The sequence below is a fragment of the Jaculus jaculus genome, chromosome 6, assembly GCF_020740685.1.
Source record: "Jaculus jaculus isolate mJacJac1 chromosome 6, mJacJac1.mat.Y.cur, whole genome shotgun sequence".
Lineage (NCBI taxonomy): Eukaryota > Metazoa > Chordata > Mammalia > Rodentia > Dipodidae > Jaculus > Jaculus jaculus.
In genome coordinates this window covers 143,970,967-143,989,765 of record NC_059107.1, presented here as the reverse complement: position 1 = coordinate 143,989,765, position 18,799 = coordinate 143,970,967, and the positions used below count along the sequence as shown (strand labels likewise).

The 18,799-nt window shown below is 40.2% G+C and overlaps 1 protein-coding gene across 6 annotated transcripts in view; it reads right to left on the bottom strand.

The window, feature by feature from the left end:
- Positions 1-18,799, bottom strand: part of Ano4 (anoctamin 4) — a 429,439-nt gene that overhangs the window by 88,349 nt on the left and 322,291 nt on the right. For all 6 annotated transcript variants that reach the window (XM_045153480.1, XM_045153481.1, XM_045153482.1 and 3 more), the window contains one exon: positions 5,211-5,317. In XM_045153480.1, coding sequence (XP_045009415.1) covers positions 5,211-5,317 — 107 coding nt within the window. The remainder of the gene's footprint in view (positions 1-5,210; positions 5,318-18,799) is intronic.

Genomic DNA, 18,799 nt, shown 5'->3' with positions numbered 1-18,799 from the left:
ACTTGTGGTGATCCTCCTATCTCAGCCTCCCAAGTGCTGGGATTGAACCATCATGCCCGGCTTTAAAGTTTTTTTATATTGTATTTATTTATTTATTTGAGGGACAGAAGGAGGCAGATAGAAAGAATGGGCACACCAGGGCCTCTAGCCACTGCAAGTGAATGACAGATATATGCACCACCCTGGGCATGTGGCTTTATGTAGGTTCTGGCAAACTGAACCTGGATCTCTTGGCTATGTAGGCAAGCATCTCAACTGCTAAGCCATCTCTCCAGCCCCCTCCTCCAGAAAAAATATATTTTTATATGGTGATTATGTTTGTATGAATACCACAACTTCTGGCTTATATGTTGGGTCTGGAGATCCAAACTGAGGTATTCAGAATTTCATGGAAGGTGCTTTGCTCACTGAGCTATCTTTTTAGCCCTATTAATAACTTTTGAACATTCATGATCCTACAAAAAATAAGCTTCATGGGAGCCTAATAAGAAATTCTGAGGATGATCTTTACAAAGTCATTGTGATTTATGATTTAAGGCCTGCAAAGTGAGAAAGTAATATACATACATATATATTAAATATATTTTATTTATTTACTTATTTGAGGGAGGGGGAGAGAATGGGCACACCTCCAGCCTCTGCAAACTAACTCCAGATGCATGTGCCACCTTGGGCATCTGGCTTATGTGGGTCCTGGAGAGTCAAACTGGGATCCTTAGGCTTTGCAGGCAAACGCCTTAACCGCTAAGCCATCTCTATAGCCCCCATTATATTTAAAGTTTATAATAAACTTTACTAACTTTACCTCTGAACACAACATTTGAAAATTCATGTCAATCTTAAGATTAAGTTTTTAGACACATGTAGTTAAATAAATCTTTGTTAAGCCATTAATTGATCTATTTTGAAAGTTAGGTTTTACTAGGTTTGATTTTCACAGTTAAAATAAATTCAGAGCAAGGTTGAAAATCTTACCTAGTGGCAGTTTACACTCCACTAAAATACTTTTATGAATCATGTCTTAAAAATCAATATTTTTTTGCTCCTTTTGATAAATGGTGCCTCATGCAAGGTGACACTTTCAGAAAGAGTTTCAGGCAGAAAATCACATTGGATGAACATTAATTCTATCAAGAAATTAAATCTTCTTCTAGCATGTTTTCTTTCATTTGTGAGATTAAAGATGGCAATGAAATATTAGATCAACAGGTCATTTGTTGCTTCAGTCTGTATTTTTCAGCATATTGCATGGGTTCACAATTGCTCAACAATTTATTTATTGATGAGATCTTTCTCATGAATCATTCCCATTTCCTCACTGCCATTTTTAAGGTGCTGAAGTCATTGACTAGACTCCTCCAATAGAATTGTTCTTCCACATCAACTGAGAGTTTTTAATAACCAAACTCTTTGTGACTAGAAAGAATACAATATTTCCTGTGCTCCTTGAGAACCCTGAAACGTTCTCTCCATTCTCCTTTCATTTTCACTTGATTAATTATTAAAAGACTCACAATTTAGGATAAAAAATAGATATAAGGCTAGAGATATGGCTTAGCATTCAGGCACTTGCCTGTGAAGCCTAAGGACCCATGTTCCACTCTCCAGATCCCATGCAAGCCAGATGCACAAAGGTGAGGCAAACACAAGATTGCACATGTGTACTAGATGGCACAAGCATCTGGAGTTCAATTGCAGTGGCTGAAGCCCTGGCAAGCCAATTACCCATCTCTCTCTCTAAAATCAAAAGATGTAATAATTGCTATATGGCATCAATGTACACGGTTTTTAGATGTGTAAGGGTAATGAAAGTAAGACATCACTTATGTTTAGAGGATCTTTAATTCAGGCAGCTGCCTGTAGCTCTTCAGTGCTAAGCCTGACTATTGTTTTGAGTGAACTAAAAAGTATGACTTTTCATTTTCTCCCTTTCTTTGTCTTCTTTGAATCTCACTTGCCCAAATTCTTGGGGTTTTTTCACTGTTTTCCTGAAGGTTCCCTTCACACCTCACAGCTGCTCGCCAGTGTCCCTTGCTGAACCTGCCTGCTTTTTGGACCCTAACTCAAAAGGCATGGATTTCTCTCTTTATACTATCTATCTTTCTCATCTCAGAAGTTTGCTTACCCTGTTGTTTTTCTCTCTGCTAATAAAATTGTCCTGGAACTTTTTTCTTAGTCATTTTCAAATTCTTTCACTAACAAGACTAAAAGATTTCCAACTTAGTTCAACAAGCAATCACCGATTATGCTTTCATATGAGAGACACTATTAAGCTGACAACGTTAATGTAAAGAAGAATAAGGAAGCTTATTTACAACTAAGGAGTGTATTATTGGTACCAGCACTTTTCAGCAGCAGATGCTCAGCACACTCAGGTGTTATGTTGAGAATGACAATAATGTTAGTGGAGGTGCTGCTTTTTGAGTTACTTGAAGTTTACGAAGTAATCCATAATAACCATTGCCAATTTCCCATTAACTCCCTTAGTTTTATTTATTTATTTATTTATTTATTTTTTTAGATAGGGTCTTGCACTAGCCCAGGTTGGCCTGGAATTCACTATGTGGTCTCAGGCTGGCCTCCAACTCACAGTCATTCTCTTACCTTGGTCTCCCTAGCGCTGGGATTAAAGGTGTGTGCCACCATGCCTGGCTCATTCACTTAGTTTGTAATTGGCTATATTTATGGTGCAGTGTTAACCTGAAGAAATATAGAAAAGTATATATAGCCCAACCCTAGTTTGTTTTAAAAATCATTTAAATAATGAGTTAACATGGAAAAATGTGATTGAGGTTTGAATTATTCAGGAGACAACACAGTGAACAGCGATTCTCTTCAGATTGTATGCATAAGGTGACGGAAAGTAGTTCACGACAATAAAAAGAGTTGTGTATGACTAACAAACACTGTAAAACAATTGCCGTAAAGTCCAAAAGAGGGAAGAAAAAGTAGGAATTCTTTGCAGAGGCCTTCATGGAGAAGATACAGCTTGAGGATAAACCATTGTCACAGAGAATGGGGTGTGCTCACTTACATCAGAATAGCTCTCTCTTTCTTGGCAGTGCCATGCTAGTGACTCACAACAAGCCTGCATCCTGCTTAGCTCCCAAATGTGTTCCTCTCGGAATGCTGTTGAGCCACATTTCTCCCACTCAACGCTGGGGAGGATGTTTGGCTGAGTTTGAGTGTCAGGCTTTACATTTACAAACTGTTAAATGTCGTTTGGCTGGATTTGGCTGAGAATTCCAGACTAGGGATGTTTGAAGTTCCTGACTCCCTGGCTAACACACTTAATACTTTTTTTTCCCAGCCTTACTCCATAGAAAGTTTGGTGGTAATTTTGGCTACGTGCCAGCAACTGATGTGTTGCTCTTCAGCTCCTGATACACCTTCCTTGCCTGCTTTGCAACAACGGAGCTGAACCATGCTGATATTTCCAGGTTGTCACAGGGAAGGATGTCAGCTGATGGTACTAGAGGGACACTGATGGAGGAAGGGGATTCGCTCCTGATAGCAGCGTGCTGCTCTCAGCAGACTTCTGCAGCACGCACTTCCATAGAATCATCCCCTGCTGTGTAGTGGTCCAGGCACATTTCCTGGTATCCCTACAGGTGGCTTTACAGGGAAGTGCTGCTGAACACTTTCCTCAGTGACCCACTTCCACCTTGTCCCGGGACTCCAGACAGCATATCCTTAGCAAGCCTCCTTCAAGCTGCACTGCCATTGTTGTACCTCTGCCAATAGTTCTGGACCTCAGCCTTGCCAGGGAGACTCCTAATCCACTATTCTTTTATTCTTTAGTGTTCTTCTTACCCTTGACTGGACAATACCCCATGACCCCAATCCTTTGCTTGTTAAGTACTCTTTTAATTTATTTGAGAGAGAGAGAGAGAAACAGTCAGAAAGAGAGACAATGGGCCTTCCAGGGCCTGCAGCCACTACAAAGGAACTCTAGACGCATGTGTCACCTTGTGCATCTGACTTACATGGCTCCTGGGGAATTGAACCGAGGTCCTTTGGCTTTGCAGGCAAGTGCCTTAACCACTAAGCCATCTTGCCAGCCCTTGTTAAGTATTTTTATTATTTGCTTGTTCCGTATTTATATTGCTTTCTCCATGTTCATGCCATAGGTGCTTTTGTCCCTTCATTGGACCCTGACTGATACAGATCATTATTGAAGCTATCAATAACATTATTTTCCTGGGACAGAGATAAGGACAGAACCACCCAAACCATTCTAATATTTAATAACTTGTTCAATGAGGCAAGAAATTTGGTAATATAGTACAGAAAGGGTCTCATGAAAAAGCTTAAAATACATACTGTGAAGGTTGCTGAATAGGAGAGATGTGATCATTATGTGGGACAACTTCACCTCTGAATCCCACTGTCTGGGACAGCCTATCCTTGGACCATCCCTATCATCCCACAGTAGCTCCTTACCACTCAAGTCTCAAATTTAAAACTAAAATTTCAGCTTCTCCAGGAAGCTTTCCTCAGCCACTGAATCTTGTTTAGCTTTACCAGTCTGTTCCTGTAACACTACCCTTATGAATTTTTTTTTATCTGTTAATAATCATATTCACTTATCTACTTTTCCCTTTAACTTCTTAAACACAAGCTCAAAGAAAGAATTCTGCTTATATCTTTAATCTTGTTAAGTGCCTGGTACAAGATAGGTGCTTTATAAATGTTTATTGAATAGAGGGAATTTCTCTATGAGATGAAATACTATTTGAAGAAGATATGTAAAGATATTGCAAAAAATTGCTCTTGTGAATTATCCATCAAGGGAGCAGTTAGAGGTTTTATATATCATAAGAATTTCTAGGACTGAGGAGATGGCTCAGTGGTGAAAGGCACTTGCTTGCAAAGCTTGCCAACTGGGGTACAATTCCTAGCAGTCATGTAGAGCCAGACACAAAAGTGGTGCAAGCATCTGGTGTGCATACCACACTCTCTCTCTCTTAGCTTGCTCTTTAACCTAGGCTGACCTGGAATTCACTGTGTATTCTCAGGGTGGTCTCAAACTCACCGTGACCCACCTACCTCTGCCTCCCAAGTGCTGGGATTAAAGGCATGCACCATCATGCCCAGCTTAAATAAAATATTTTACAAGAATTTCTAGACTTCAAACTTAATAAGGTCAAGAGAGGGTCTATATCATTCCCAATGCCAAATGTAGTTTGTAACACTCATATGCTACTTACCAATTTTATTTTTTCCTTCTTCATACTTTATTCTTTGCAAAATATGATGCACAATTCTACTTCTTGTGGCGTTGTTGAAGAAAGTTTCTTTGTTGTGTATGATGAAGCTGTACATAGACATCGGAAACACAAGTTGAGGATTAGTGGGAAGTGAGGGATCTATTTGTTCTAGTTTGGTGCTGCTGGGATGAAGTTATCTTCAATCAGTTCTAAAGAGTATGTATGCCTGGAACAGCAGAAAAGAGCCCAGAGATCACACCAGGACAGCAGTTTGCAAGTTAAGTTGTTTTGGTTCTCAGAATCTTGAGTGTTAATATCATTATATCAAGAAGGAGTTGGAGCTAAATGAAATTAAGAGTGAGCCTAGATCTTATATATTGCTTTGATTCCTTTCAAGGCCATTAAACATATTCAACTAAAAATTCATTCTGGTTTTATCTCCTTGTGTGCTTTTTTTTTTTTTTTTTTTTTTTTTACCCTGTCCTTTCCCTTGTCATAATTGCATGGTGCTCCAGGAATTTTAAGAGTTGAAGTTGGCTTGGGTCACAGTGATAGAAGTTTGGTAACAAGGTCTGATCTGAGTCAGGAGTAAGGCGAGAGGTCAATATCTGGAAATCACTTCTGTTCCTTCCCTTCCTTCCCACACTATTTCCTGGATGGGACCCCTTTTCTCAGGTACATAGTTATGATTTTCTCTCTCAGCCAGACTCCAAAGCTCATCAAGATCTCTTTCTCTTTAGGCACCAGCCTTTGTAGCTGTTCTTATCTTAATGATATCTTTCCAGGTAACAGATAAGAGTTTCTAAAGTCACACAACCTCCCAAGTACTGACCATGTCTCCCCATACCCACAATGCGATAGATGGCAGTTGGATACCATGTAAAGACATACATGTTGATAGCAGCAGACATACATGTTGATAGCAGCCCCTCCCAAACCAGCTCTGAGATCACTTCTCCAAAATGTTTCCATACCCCTCCAATCACACTCTGGTTTCTTCAAAGTTCGGACTCCCTCCTCTGTACTATTGAGTTTTATCTTGTAAGCCCATTGCTTTATTGATCATTCTGAGGTGCCACTTGTTTATAATTCTTCCTCAGGTGTTTATAGAAGATGCTTTACTGATTACACATAGGTAAGCATAACATACCAAATCCTTGTATTTGATAAATGTAAGCAAGGAGGGTAGACAATAAAGGATATGAATGCAGTTATCATACAAAAGAGAAAGGCAGAATCTTTCTTTTTAACATGTCTCTTCTCCCCCTTCAGACTGTGAGCTGAGTTGGGACAAGAGATTGCAACTTTGGGATCTTGTAAGTGGTTAGTGCATAGGTATGGGAGTTCACAGAAGTTCATACTGGGGAATCGTTTTTCCATGTTTCTCTTCCAGAAGATGCATTCTCGGGAGGTCATCAAATAACAGATAAAACAGATAAACAGAGAAACAGATAAAACTGGCCTCAAGGAAGGATATCTTGTTTGGGGTTCAGTTTAGGACCAAGGCTGGGAATGTGAGTTTGAGACAACAGATAAAAGAGAAAGCCAGAGAATAATTAGACAAAAATAAATGGACTGACTGCTTGGAGGAGTATTTTTACTCTCACTTTCCTTACTGTGTCTTACAGAATGTGGCTCTATGTTATTTGGCTTATGTATGAGAGATAAATGCCATCTGAGTAAATGAAGAAACCATAGTGTTTCATATTGTCTCTCATGCTTTCTAAAGACATTTTCTGACATCAGAGAGTAAAAGCAGAAAATCAAGAGCTGCAGCAAAAGCAACTTGTTCTTTTTAATCTATCCTTCTCTGTGTACTTATCTTATTTGAGGCAGGCATTGCATTGTAATTTCATACAAGATCAGGCATATTCAGGGTGGTATGGCCATTGACAGCATTGTAGTTTCAAATAAACTTGTCATAAAGAGATAGATAACAAATAAAAAACATCATTGGGACTCATAGGTTCTGGTGACAACAGAAAGCCAATGAGCAGAACCATGTTTGATGGAATGATTCATAGCCAAAAGCTCATCTCTCTCCTCCATTAAATGGTTTTCTGCTTCCCTCACTTTTTATAGCACCATTTACAGCTCCTGAGTACATATAATAGTTCTCTATAATAAATTCAATGGACAAGTCCCAGAATTTCATTTCTCTCTTTTTAAAAAATCTAACTTATACAGGGAGTCTGGAGAGTTTAGAAAGGAGGGAAGAATTGTGGGCATGTTCCAAGCACTCACATCCTAAATATACAAACTGTCTCAATCCTTTTAACAATCCATGAGGTAGGGGCTTATTTGCTCCCTTTTGCAGCTGAAGAATCACAGAGGTTAAGGGATGAGTCCAAAGTTACTCAGCCCATAAAGAGTCATAGTTAGGACTGGAATTCACTCTGCCTGACCTCTTTACCTCCCCACTTGCCTGTTCCCCTCTTAACTTCAGAAACTTCCTGGAGGTTAGCTGTGGTGGTTGGAATCAGGTGTCCCCCATAGGCTCATGTGCTTTGAAGGCTTGGTCCCCAGCTGACAGTATTTTGGGAGGTGGAGCCTTATTGGAGGAATTGTGTTGCTGGGCATGGGTTTAGGTGTATTAAAGCCAGCTCCCCCTTGCTAAAGCTCAGCTCACTCTCTTGCTATTTTCTGCCAGCTGCTATGGTAAGAAGTGATGTCCAGCCTCTGTTATGCCATCCTGTGCTACCATGATTCAAATTCCCCTGAGACTGTAAGCTGATATAAGCCTTCCCCCCCCCCCCCCCCGTCAGCTGCTTTTGGTCAGGTGTGTTGTCCCAGCAACATGAAGGTAAGTACAACATTGGCTATCCCTATGGTCAGCTCAGGAGGAACTGTACGTAGAAGGTTCATGTTCCACTCATCCTCCATATCTCAGCTCCTTTCCTCACCCTGAAATGTAGCATGGAGGGAAGGAATGGAGTAAGGAGGGAAGGAAGCAGAAAGCCTTCATCTAGATAATAGGGGATGTAGTGGTCAAAAGCTGGGCATGCTCAGCAGCTCCTGCTTCTTATTAAGACTGCAAAGTCCAACAAACCCCAGTCTGTACCACACTTCTGTCATCACTATGTGGTGTTGGGACCATAGTTTGGACTCATGCTGTCCTCTTATGTGAACTGAAGATAGTAGTTTCATTATTCACAAAGGTTTAGGTAAGATGATAGAAGTGCAGCTCATTGACATTTAGGAAGCTCTCGGCATACACTGTCTTCATTACTAATGGCTCTACTATTCCGTTTCAAAATGATCACCATACATGCCTGGCTTCTCAATATTAGCTTCTTTATTTTTCATTTAAAAACATTTTTATATATTTATTTGAGCCAGGGAGAGACAGAAAGAGGCAGACATACATACATACAGAGAGAGGGAGAAAGAGAAAAGGAGAGAAAGAAAAAGAGAAAGAGGGCTGGAGGGATGGCTTAGCTGTTAAATGCTTGCTTGTGAAGCCTAAGGACCCTGTTTGAGGCTTGATTCCCCAGTACCCATGTAAGCCACATGCACAAGGTGGCACATGCATATGGAGTTTGTTTGCAGTGGCTGGAGGCCCTGGTGTGCCCATTCTCTATCTCTCTGGCTCTCTCACATAAATAAATAAAAGTAAACAAAAATTTTAAAAAATGAAAAAGAGAAGGGGGGCAGAAAGGGGAGATATTTTTGCACCAGAGCTTCCTGCCACTGTAAACGAACTTTAGGTCAACACTGGCTGGCAGACTTTGCAAGCAAATGCCTTTAACTGTGAACCATCTCTCTAGCCCCTGACATGATCTTCTAGAGGGCAGACCTGTCTTATGATTGTTTTTCATCCCACCATTAACACAGGGAAAGCACACGCACCCGAGGAGCTGACCTTCTGGAGAACATTCATTAACCTCGGGGGCCACGGAGCTGTATCCCCTCTCCCACACCTTGGCCTCCTCTATCCTTGCTTTCTTGGAGCTCTTTTTTTTTTTTTTTTACCGACTCCAGTTCTTCCAGCTACCAGCTGAGCTATTCCTTCTATGTGACATGGTTAGGAATCTTCTCGTGGGGGGGTGCTGAGCAGTGTCATTCTTTCTCATACCTGACAAATCTGAGAAGGATGGGTGACAGTTCTCCACTGCATGTTTATCTTAGCCACAAGCCACATGTCACACAGAAACACACACACACACACACAATGTAAAATAGACAATTGTGGCAAATGTGACTCTTCGAACCCCAAGTCTCTGAGCAGGGATCTGCACAAGCTAAGAAACTCAGCTATTCTCTGGAGAGGACAGAAAACTAGTATATACTCTCTGGGGGAAAGGGGTGGGCATCTGATTAAGTTTATCAATACTATGCATATATTTTCATTACATATCTTTTGATCCAGAAATTTCCCCCTTTTAGAGATGCATTCTATGGATACACTTACCCATGTGCAAAGCAATAGATTTACAACATGAATTACAATAGCAAGAGTCTGGGCATAAATAATTCATCAGTACAGAATGAAATAACACAACTGTACAGTGGAATACCCTTCAGCTAAAAGGAGATTAAGAGTGCTCAGTGTAAATATTAACTATGCCCAAGTCTGTCTCGCCTTGCCCATGTAAGACCAAGCAGGGAATAAACTGCTGAATTGGTGGAGGAACAACATTGCAATTACAGCCTGGTATGTTCATGTCCTTATTCTACCTCTTTAGAGAGCTTATGTAATTTCCCCAAAGCCACACAACCAGCAATGGCAGGAAAGGATTCAAGAAGAATGTGCTTTGTTCCAGGTTCTCATACATTTGTAGTGGTGGTGGGTTCTGCCAGGAATGCTTATCTGTGTGTGTGTGTGTGTGTGTGTGTGTGTGTGTGTGTGTGTGTGTGTGTGAGAGAGAGAGAGAGAGAGAGAGAGAGAGAGAGAGAGAGAGAGAGAGGCCTTTCTGGATGTCTATATTATGCCTTGGGAGGGAAGCCTTGGTGAATAATGGACAGAAGAGTGAAGCTCTAGCCGCCTCCCCTGCAAAATAGCCGACTGCTGCTTCCTCAAGGCATAACCCGCCACCCCATGAGGAACCTACACTGAGGAGGGAAGAGGGAAAACAGGGTTCCAACACATGATGAATCCACATAAAATATGTTGATAATAACAAGAATATATACTAAAGCATAAAATCTATTAAAATGAATGTTTCCAAAATAAAAAAAAAATTACTCTTGGACTAGGACAAGAGTCAGCTTTCATTATCTTTTAGACTACTCTAGTTTGAATTACATATAGTTTAACATTCCTAAATAGACATTTCTTTTTTTAGTTTTATTTATTTTCAAGCAGATACACACACACACACACACACACACACACACACACACACACACACATATATATATATATATATATATATATATATATATAGAGAGAGAGAGAGAGAGAGAGAGAGAGAGAGAGAGAGAATGGGCACACCAGGGCCTCTAGCCACTGCAAATGATTGCCAGTTGCATGTGCCCCTTGTGCATCTGGCTTATGTGGGTCCTAGGGAAGTGAACCTGGGTACTTTGACTTCACAGGCAAATGCCTTAACTGCTAAGCTATTTCTCCAGCCCCTGAATAGACATTTCTAAGATAATGAGAACATTCTCTATCCATGCTATCCAGTAGGTGTCTGACAGCTACACGTAGCTATTGAGCATTTGAGCTATGCCTAGTGCATCTGAGAGAATGATTTCCATTGCATTTAATTTTAGTTGATTAAGAGTAAAATTTATCACCACATGTGATTTGCAGACACTGTATTGACAGTGAATGTAAACAACTGCCCATGTCCTGGAGAATGAATGCACTGAGCCAGGCCCTGCCTTGGCGATGAAATCTTGACCCTTTGGCAACAGTAATTGAAGCAGGGGAGTGAATATATTTTTGTTGTTTTGAGGCAGGGTTTCACTCTAGCCCTGCTAATCACTCTGTAGCCCAGGGTGGCCTCAATCTCATAGCTTTCCTCTTACCTTTGCCACTTTAGTGTAAAACGTATGGACCACTATACCAGCTTGAGGATAGCAGACCTTATAATTTGAGCTTGATGCAATACTGAGAAGAGATCTGTAGGGAGCCTTGGATGTGAATAACTTCATTCTCTCATATTCTCTGTCTTTCTGAATCGAACCCAGGGCCTTGCATATGCTAGGCAAATGCTTAACCAGTGAGCTTTATCACTAGTCTATGAGTGTATTTTTATTTGTGAAAAATAGGAAGTAATCATAGCTAAGTACTTGGGTAGATGACCATAATCCATTCTATCTTAATTCTTCCCTACTTCTTTGAGATGTGGACTTCTTTTTGAAGGAGGGGCATTGAGACAGGGTCTCACTCTAGCCCAAACTGACCTGGAACTATGTAGCCCAGGCTAGCTTTGAACCCACAGTGGTCCTCTTACCTCAGCCTTCTGAGTGCTGGGAGCATGAGCTACTGTGCCCTGCTGAGATGTGGATTTCTTTCTCCTTATACCAATAAGTAAAGTCTACCTCTCACCTCTTGAATTTGACCAGGGCTTCTGATTGGCTTTAATAACAGAGTAAAGGAGAAAAGTGATTTGCATGGTGTTTAGATCTAAGCTCTACAGTCTACACTCTTGTCAGCTTAGGATGCTGCCCCAAGTCTGATAAGGTACAGTAGTCTACACTAACCTCTCTGAAGATGAGACACATGGGAGAAAGAAGCCCAGACAAGAGTCAACAAATACCAGCTGAGCAAAGTTACAGTCGCAGCCATATTTTGATTCCAGGGGAAACCAACAGAAGACTTGCCCATTTGAACCTATCATAGTTGCAAATAATATATGAGTTTTGTTTAAACCCAGTAAATCCACTAGATTGTTAGGTAGCAAAAGATAACCAATACACATGTTTGAGGGTTAAAGTTCCGTAAAAGGAAATGTAAAGGTTCATTGCCTTAAAAACAAATATTTTAGGGAAACTTTCTTAATTAGACTTTTAAATAGAGATTTCTGTTTTCACAAGGAGAAGCAAAGGTGATACAGTTAACTGTCATTTAAATTATGTCCTCAAATTAATGAAAATCTAAGTAAGAAAAAAGCAACCAATTAATTTTTTTTTATGTGACAAGGTCTATTTTGAGGGTGTTCTGGGCTTTAGGAAACTACTTTGCAAAAACTCAATTTTTTTTATCTTATATACTCTTTCTCTTGTTAAGAGAGAAAGTATGGGAAGATTATGAGATAAAATGTATAATATCCTAAATTCTGACAGGTAAAGACTTTCAAACCTCTTTTAAAAAAATAATGTAATAAGCTACTGAGATATGAAGTAATGTGAGTATTTTTAAAATTCAAATAGTCATTTCTAATTATACTTCATGATATCATCTTTATTATCCAGGAGTTAAATATAAATTTAAAATATTTCTGCTTTTGAGAATTCTAGGTAAAGGTGGGAAATTAAACACTTTAGTTCTACTTCTGTCTTTATCAAACCCATGAAAGAGCCAGGCATGGTGGTGCATGCCTTTATCCCAGCACTTGGGAGGCAGAGGTAGGAGGACCACCTTGAGTTCATGGCCACCCTGAGACTACATAGTGAATTCTAGGTCAGCCTGGGCTAGAAAACCTTGTAAAACAAACAAACAAACAAAAAACCCATGAGAAAAATAGTGGTATAGTATGTATTTGTGTACATGCTATTAAACAAAAACACAAACACTAAAGATAAAAAGCAAGGGAGGCCGGGTGTGGTGGTGCATGCCTTTAGTCCCAGCACTCGGGAGGCAGAGGTAGGAGGATCACCATGAGTTTGAGGCTACCCTGAGACTACATAGTGAATTTCAGCTCAGCGTGAAGTAGAGTGAGACGACCCAACCTGGAAAACAAAAAACAAAACAACAACAACAACAACAACAACAAAAAAAACAAAACAGCAAGGGAAAAAGCCCATCAAGGAAGTGGTAGACTGTGGAAAGCATTCAGGCAAGTGGAAAAAGACTTAGGAAATCAGGAAAAAACTGAATTATAAACAGGCTCTCAAGGAAATTCATGATTGATAATATTTATACAAAAACATACCAGGAAGACTTGGAACTGGGCACCAGTGACCTGTATAACAGGAACAAAGGGGTCTCTAAAGCAAACACTGGTTGAATGCTTGGCTGTAACAGGTTGGAGACTATTTGGTCTCTTGATTTGGCAGTAAGTAATACCAGTCTTTGCACTGCGAGACACAAGACATAGTCAATGACAAAGCTACCACAGTGAAAATTAGTGGCTCAGTGAATGTGCACATCTTGGAAGCTGAGATGCCCCTCTACCTCTAGCCCCTAAGGCTCCAGAACATTGAGAGCTAAGCTCTGCTGCTCAAGGCTGAAGCCTGGTGCAGGCTTCTTTGGCAGAGTCTGGTCAGCTTATGATGACAGATCTAAAGATGGTAACTGGAGTTTCAGAATGGAAACATCCAGCCATTTCCCTGTAACAAGCCTCACAGTTGACAAGCTGAACCCTTTACTCAGACCTTCTACCTAAGTTTGTATTTCTTTACTCCTGCTTAGAAACGATAGGTCATCTTGTGTTTTCAAGCTCTAATATTCTTCTTTCTGGTTTGTCTATTGAAGAGACGTTCAGCTGAGATTTTACATGACTTACTGGCCTTCTCACTTCCAGGATTTATGTTTTGTCCTTTTATACATCAGACAACACATTTCTGAGTAAACAGAGCTGAAGAAAACATGGACCACCATTGAAAATTCCTAGAACAAAATTAAAATAAAAGAACCTGTGGGACACAGTGGAAACAGTGCTAAGAGGGAAACTTATAGGTATACATTTTTGTAATAAAAACCTATAGGAAGAGTGGCAATAAATAACCTAATGAGGTATTAAGATCTTAGAGAAATATGAGCAAATCCAATGAACTCCAAAGCAGTGCAAGAAAATAAATCATAAAGATTGGAGCATAAATAAATGACAAGGGCTAAAGAAAAATACAAACTTTCATCAAAATAAAGAGTTGGCTTTTTTGAAATAAAAAACAAAATTGGCAAACCCCTAGTCAAACTAGCCAAAACAAAAGGAAAACAAGTACAACTAGAGACAATGAAATAAACAGAATTATTAGTGAATATTTTGAAAAATTATATGCCAATAAATTATGAAATGTATAATTGTTAAACTATTACACACATTTTATATGGCCTACCAAAACTTAACAAAGATGGTATTAAAAACAAAAACATTAAGTAGAGACCAATATCAAGTAGTGAGATTGAAGCAGTAATTGAAAGTGTCCAAACAAAAGCCTTAGAACAGATGGATTCATTGATAGACTTTACTAGATTTTAAAACAAGAATTCCAATGTTTTTCAATGACTCCATAAAAAGAGAAGACACCCTTACAAACTCATTTTATAAAGCCAGTATTATCCTGCTACTGAAAGTTGAGAAGCCCTTCAACTGCTGCAAACAGACTCCAGATGCATGCATTTCCTTGTGCTCATTGCAACATTGTGCACTTGCATCACTGTGTGTCTGGCTTTTGTGGGACCTAGAGATTTGAACATGAGTTCTTAGGCTGTGCAGGCAAGCACTTCAACCACTAAACCATCTCTCCAGCCCTAATTCAATGAATATTTTTAACAAGAGAATATGCATCAATTGGGCTGGAGATTGGCAATGCAGATATAAGTCACAGTAGTGCAAATGGTATTTTTGACATTGGCTAAAGGAACACATATTCCAGAGAACTGGGGAAACTGGATGAAACTCTGGATAAATCTAGAAGAAATAAAGGAGGTAGGAAGAGTGAATATATGAAGGAAAATAACAAAGAAAGAATGCTATAAGAAAGAAAAAGTTAAATAGGAATAGAAGTGATGTCTTAGAACTGATAATACTCTAGAACAATTTTATCTTTAATGCTAAGCCAGGAAAATGTATATATAATAGAATTCACATTATTAAAATTATCTACTTATATAGAAGAGCCCACTGGCATTATAAATAAAGACATTGTTAATTGAACATTTACTGATGTGTTAGTATTGATGGTCACAATATTATTACTATTACTTATAGATCATAAGAATGTAAGAAAATTAAAACTCTTCACATGCTTTGTGAGTTGTAGAGCTGGGATCTGGTATTCCCACTCAAATGACTCTAGAGCCTGGAGCATCTGTTCCTCACCAGAGTTTACTGTAAACTTAACCATTAACACAGGCAGGGGATGTAATTCTTAATTCATTTATCTTTGTCTGGTCTTTTTTTCCCCCTGAGGTAGGGTCTCACTGTAGCTCAGGCTGACCTGGAATTCACTATGTAGTCTCAGGGTGGCTTTGAACTCATGGCGATCCTCCTACCTCTGCCTCCCGAGTGCTAGGACATGCTAGTGCATGTCCCACCATGCCCGGCTTTAAATTTTTTAAATTTTATTTGAGAGAGAAAAAGAGGGAGAGAGAGAGAGAGAGAGAGAGAGGGAAGGGGCATGCCAGGGCATCCAGTGCTGCAAATAAACTCTAGGCATATGCGCCATCTTATGCATCTGGCTTACGTGGGTCCTGAAGAACTAAACCTGGGTCCTTTGCCTTTGCAGGCAAGCACCTTAACTGCTAAGCCATTGCTCTAGCCCTTTGTCTAGTCTTTCCCAGGACCCAGCAAGGAACTAGGCTTGATGCTGATTGAAATGAGTATTTGAAATGAAAACTTTGCAGTATTAATAGTTAGTGATCAGGATCTAGACTTGAGATTCTGTAGAGGCAGCCTTGGTGGGGAAGATACTGTAGTTAGTGATGGGTTCTGGGCCCAGTGATGTGACATCTCTGTTGTGCTCATCGTGTTCCATGACAAGAGGCTTCCCTATCAACGTGATGAATTATTGGGATTTTTTGCTTTGTTTTTGGAGAGAGTGTGGGGGTGGTCAGCTGGAAATCTGTGGTCAGTGACTGAGGTCTGTATCTCTAGCTGTGTGGGTCTGTAGGTATGCCTGCTTCCTAACCTGAGATGAAAGCTCAGCTCATTGATTTTTTAGCCTTCATTAATCTGAAGATCCCCATCCCTTGGATTTTTGGTTATCATTTTGGGGTTCCTGGACCAGATCTTCTGCCAGACTCCAGGACACCTCTTCCCACCAGCTCTGTTAGGATTTACAGAGAAATACTAAGCTTTAAGCTTCCAATAGAACAGCAGTTGAGGCCCAAGGTTACCATTCCAACTAATTGAACCTCACCCTAGGAAACTTCGGTCTTGGCTCCCAAGGATGATGGTAGCTCATGTGAGAAGAAAACTATTGGCACTGAGTGGGTATTTGCCCCTCCAGGGATCCGTGTCCTTCATGGATGTGACAACAGACTTCAGCAGAGAGGAATGGCAACACCTGGACCCTGACCAGAGAACCCTTTACCAGGATGTGATGCAAGAGACCTACAGCCACCTGCTCTCTGTAGGAGAACTGAGCAGATTGGTGACCAGAAACTGAGCTCTCAGCAAACAGGAAGCAAATCATCAAGTGACATTGCTTTCATCAGGGAGATACGGTTACAAAAAGTCATCATAAGGACATTAGAAAAATGATTCCAGTGAGCCCAAACATTGTTTTGCCTCCCAAAAGACCCTGTCACTGTGGCACATCTGGGGATCATCTGAAGCGCAATTCAGATTTACATAGTCTTACTAGAAGTAATGCCTCAAAGAGCATTAAGAAGATCAATGAATGTGGTAAAATTCCTCTCCATACTGATGATGAGCACACTTTAATAATAGAGAAATTATGGGAACATAATTAGTGTGGAGAAGTCTTCAGTCATAAACAAGTACCCTGTCAATATCAGAAAGTTCACACTGGGGAGAAATCCCATGATTATGCTGAGTTTAGAACAATCTTCACCCAGAAATCACAGCTCAGGTTACATCTGAAAGCTCATGTAGGAGAAAAATTCTACTTATGTATTGAATGTGGGAAGGCTTTTGCCCAGAAGCCAGAACTCATCACACATCAAAAAGTCCTTACGAGAGAGAAGCCCTATAAATGCAATAACCATGGAAAATCCTTTTTTTTTTTTTCAAGCATCTTCTCTCTTCAGACATCAGAGGATTCATACTGGAGAAAAGCTCTACAAATGCCCAGAATGTGGGAAACTCTTCTCATATCACTCAGAACTCAGTATACATCAGAACATTCATACGGGAGAGAGACACCATGAGCGCAGTGACTGTGGCAAAGCATTCACACAAAAGTCCACCCTCAAGATGCACCAGAAGATCCATACAGGTGAGCGGTCCTACATATGTATTGAATGTGGACAAGCCTTCATCCAGAAGACACACTTAGTTGCACACTGAAGAAGTCACACTGGAGAAAAGTCATACAAATGCAACGACTGTGCGAAATCCTTTCCTTCCAAGTCACAACTCCAGGTACATCAGTGAATTCACACAAGAGTGAGGCCCAATGTGTGTAATGAGTATGGGAAGGTCTTTGTCTATAGTTCCAACCTCATTACATCTAAGAAAAGTTCAAATTAGAGAGAAATCATCCATATGTACTGAACGTGGTAAGGCCTTTACCTACAAGTCAGTTAATTATACACCAGAGAATTCACACTGGAGAGAAACCATATGGGTGCAATACCTGTGGAAAAGCCTTCACTCAGAAGTCAGCCCTCACAGTGCATCAAAGGATCCATACAGGGGAGAAATCCTATGTGGGCATGAAGTGTGGGCTGGCCTTCACTCAGAAGTCACACCTTAATATACACCAGAAAATTCATACCAGGGAGAGACAGTATCAATGCCTTGAATGTGGGAAAGCCTTCAACCAGAGATCCACACTCATTGTATGTACATCAGAAAATCTATACAGGAGAGAACCCTTAGGTATGTACTGAATGTGGAAGAGCCTTCATCCGAAAGTCAAACTGTATTACTCATCCAAGAATTCATACTGTAGAGAAACCTTATGAATGCAGTGATTGTGGAAAGTCCTTTACCTACAAGTCTCCGTTCCTGGGGCACCAACCAGTCCACATGGGTGAAAAACACTCCATATGCATCGATGGTGGGAAAGCCTTCAGTGGCAGATCAAACCTCAGTAAGCACCAAAAACTGCATACTGGTGAGCAGCCTTACATCTGTTCTGAATGTGGGAAGACCTTCAGGCAGAACTCAGAGTTGATTACACATTATAGAATCCACACTGGAGAGAAGCCTTATGAATGTGGTGATTGTGGGAAATCTTTCACTAAGAAATCACAGCTTCAAGTGCATCAGTGAATTCATACTGGAGAAAAGCCTTATGTGTGTGCCAAGTGTGGGAAGGCCTTCACTGATAGGTCAAATATGAATAAACACCAGACAACACATACTGGAGACAAACATCATAAGTGTGTAGTCTGTGGGAAACGTTTTGTTCAGAAATCACTGCTCAGTAAGCATCAGAGTATTCACACTTAAAAGGAATAGTGTGAGGAAAAAAAAAATCACTGAAGACATGTCTTACTATACATTGACTCCATGCAACAGAAGAATGTATATATAATTGTAAGCGGAAACGCTCACCTGAGAATAATTCACCTCACTTCTCAGAAAAGGGCATCTGAGAAAGTATTGAATGGGAGGTGAGGGAGG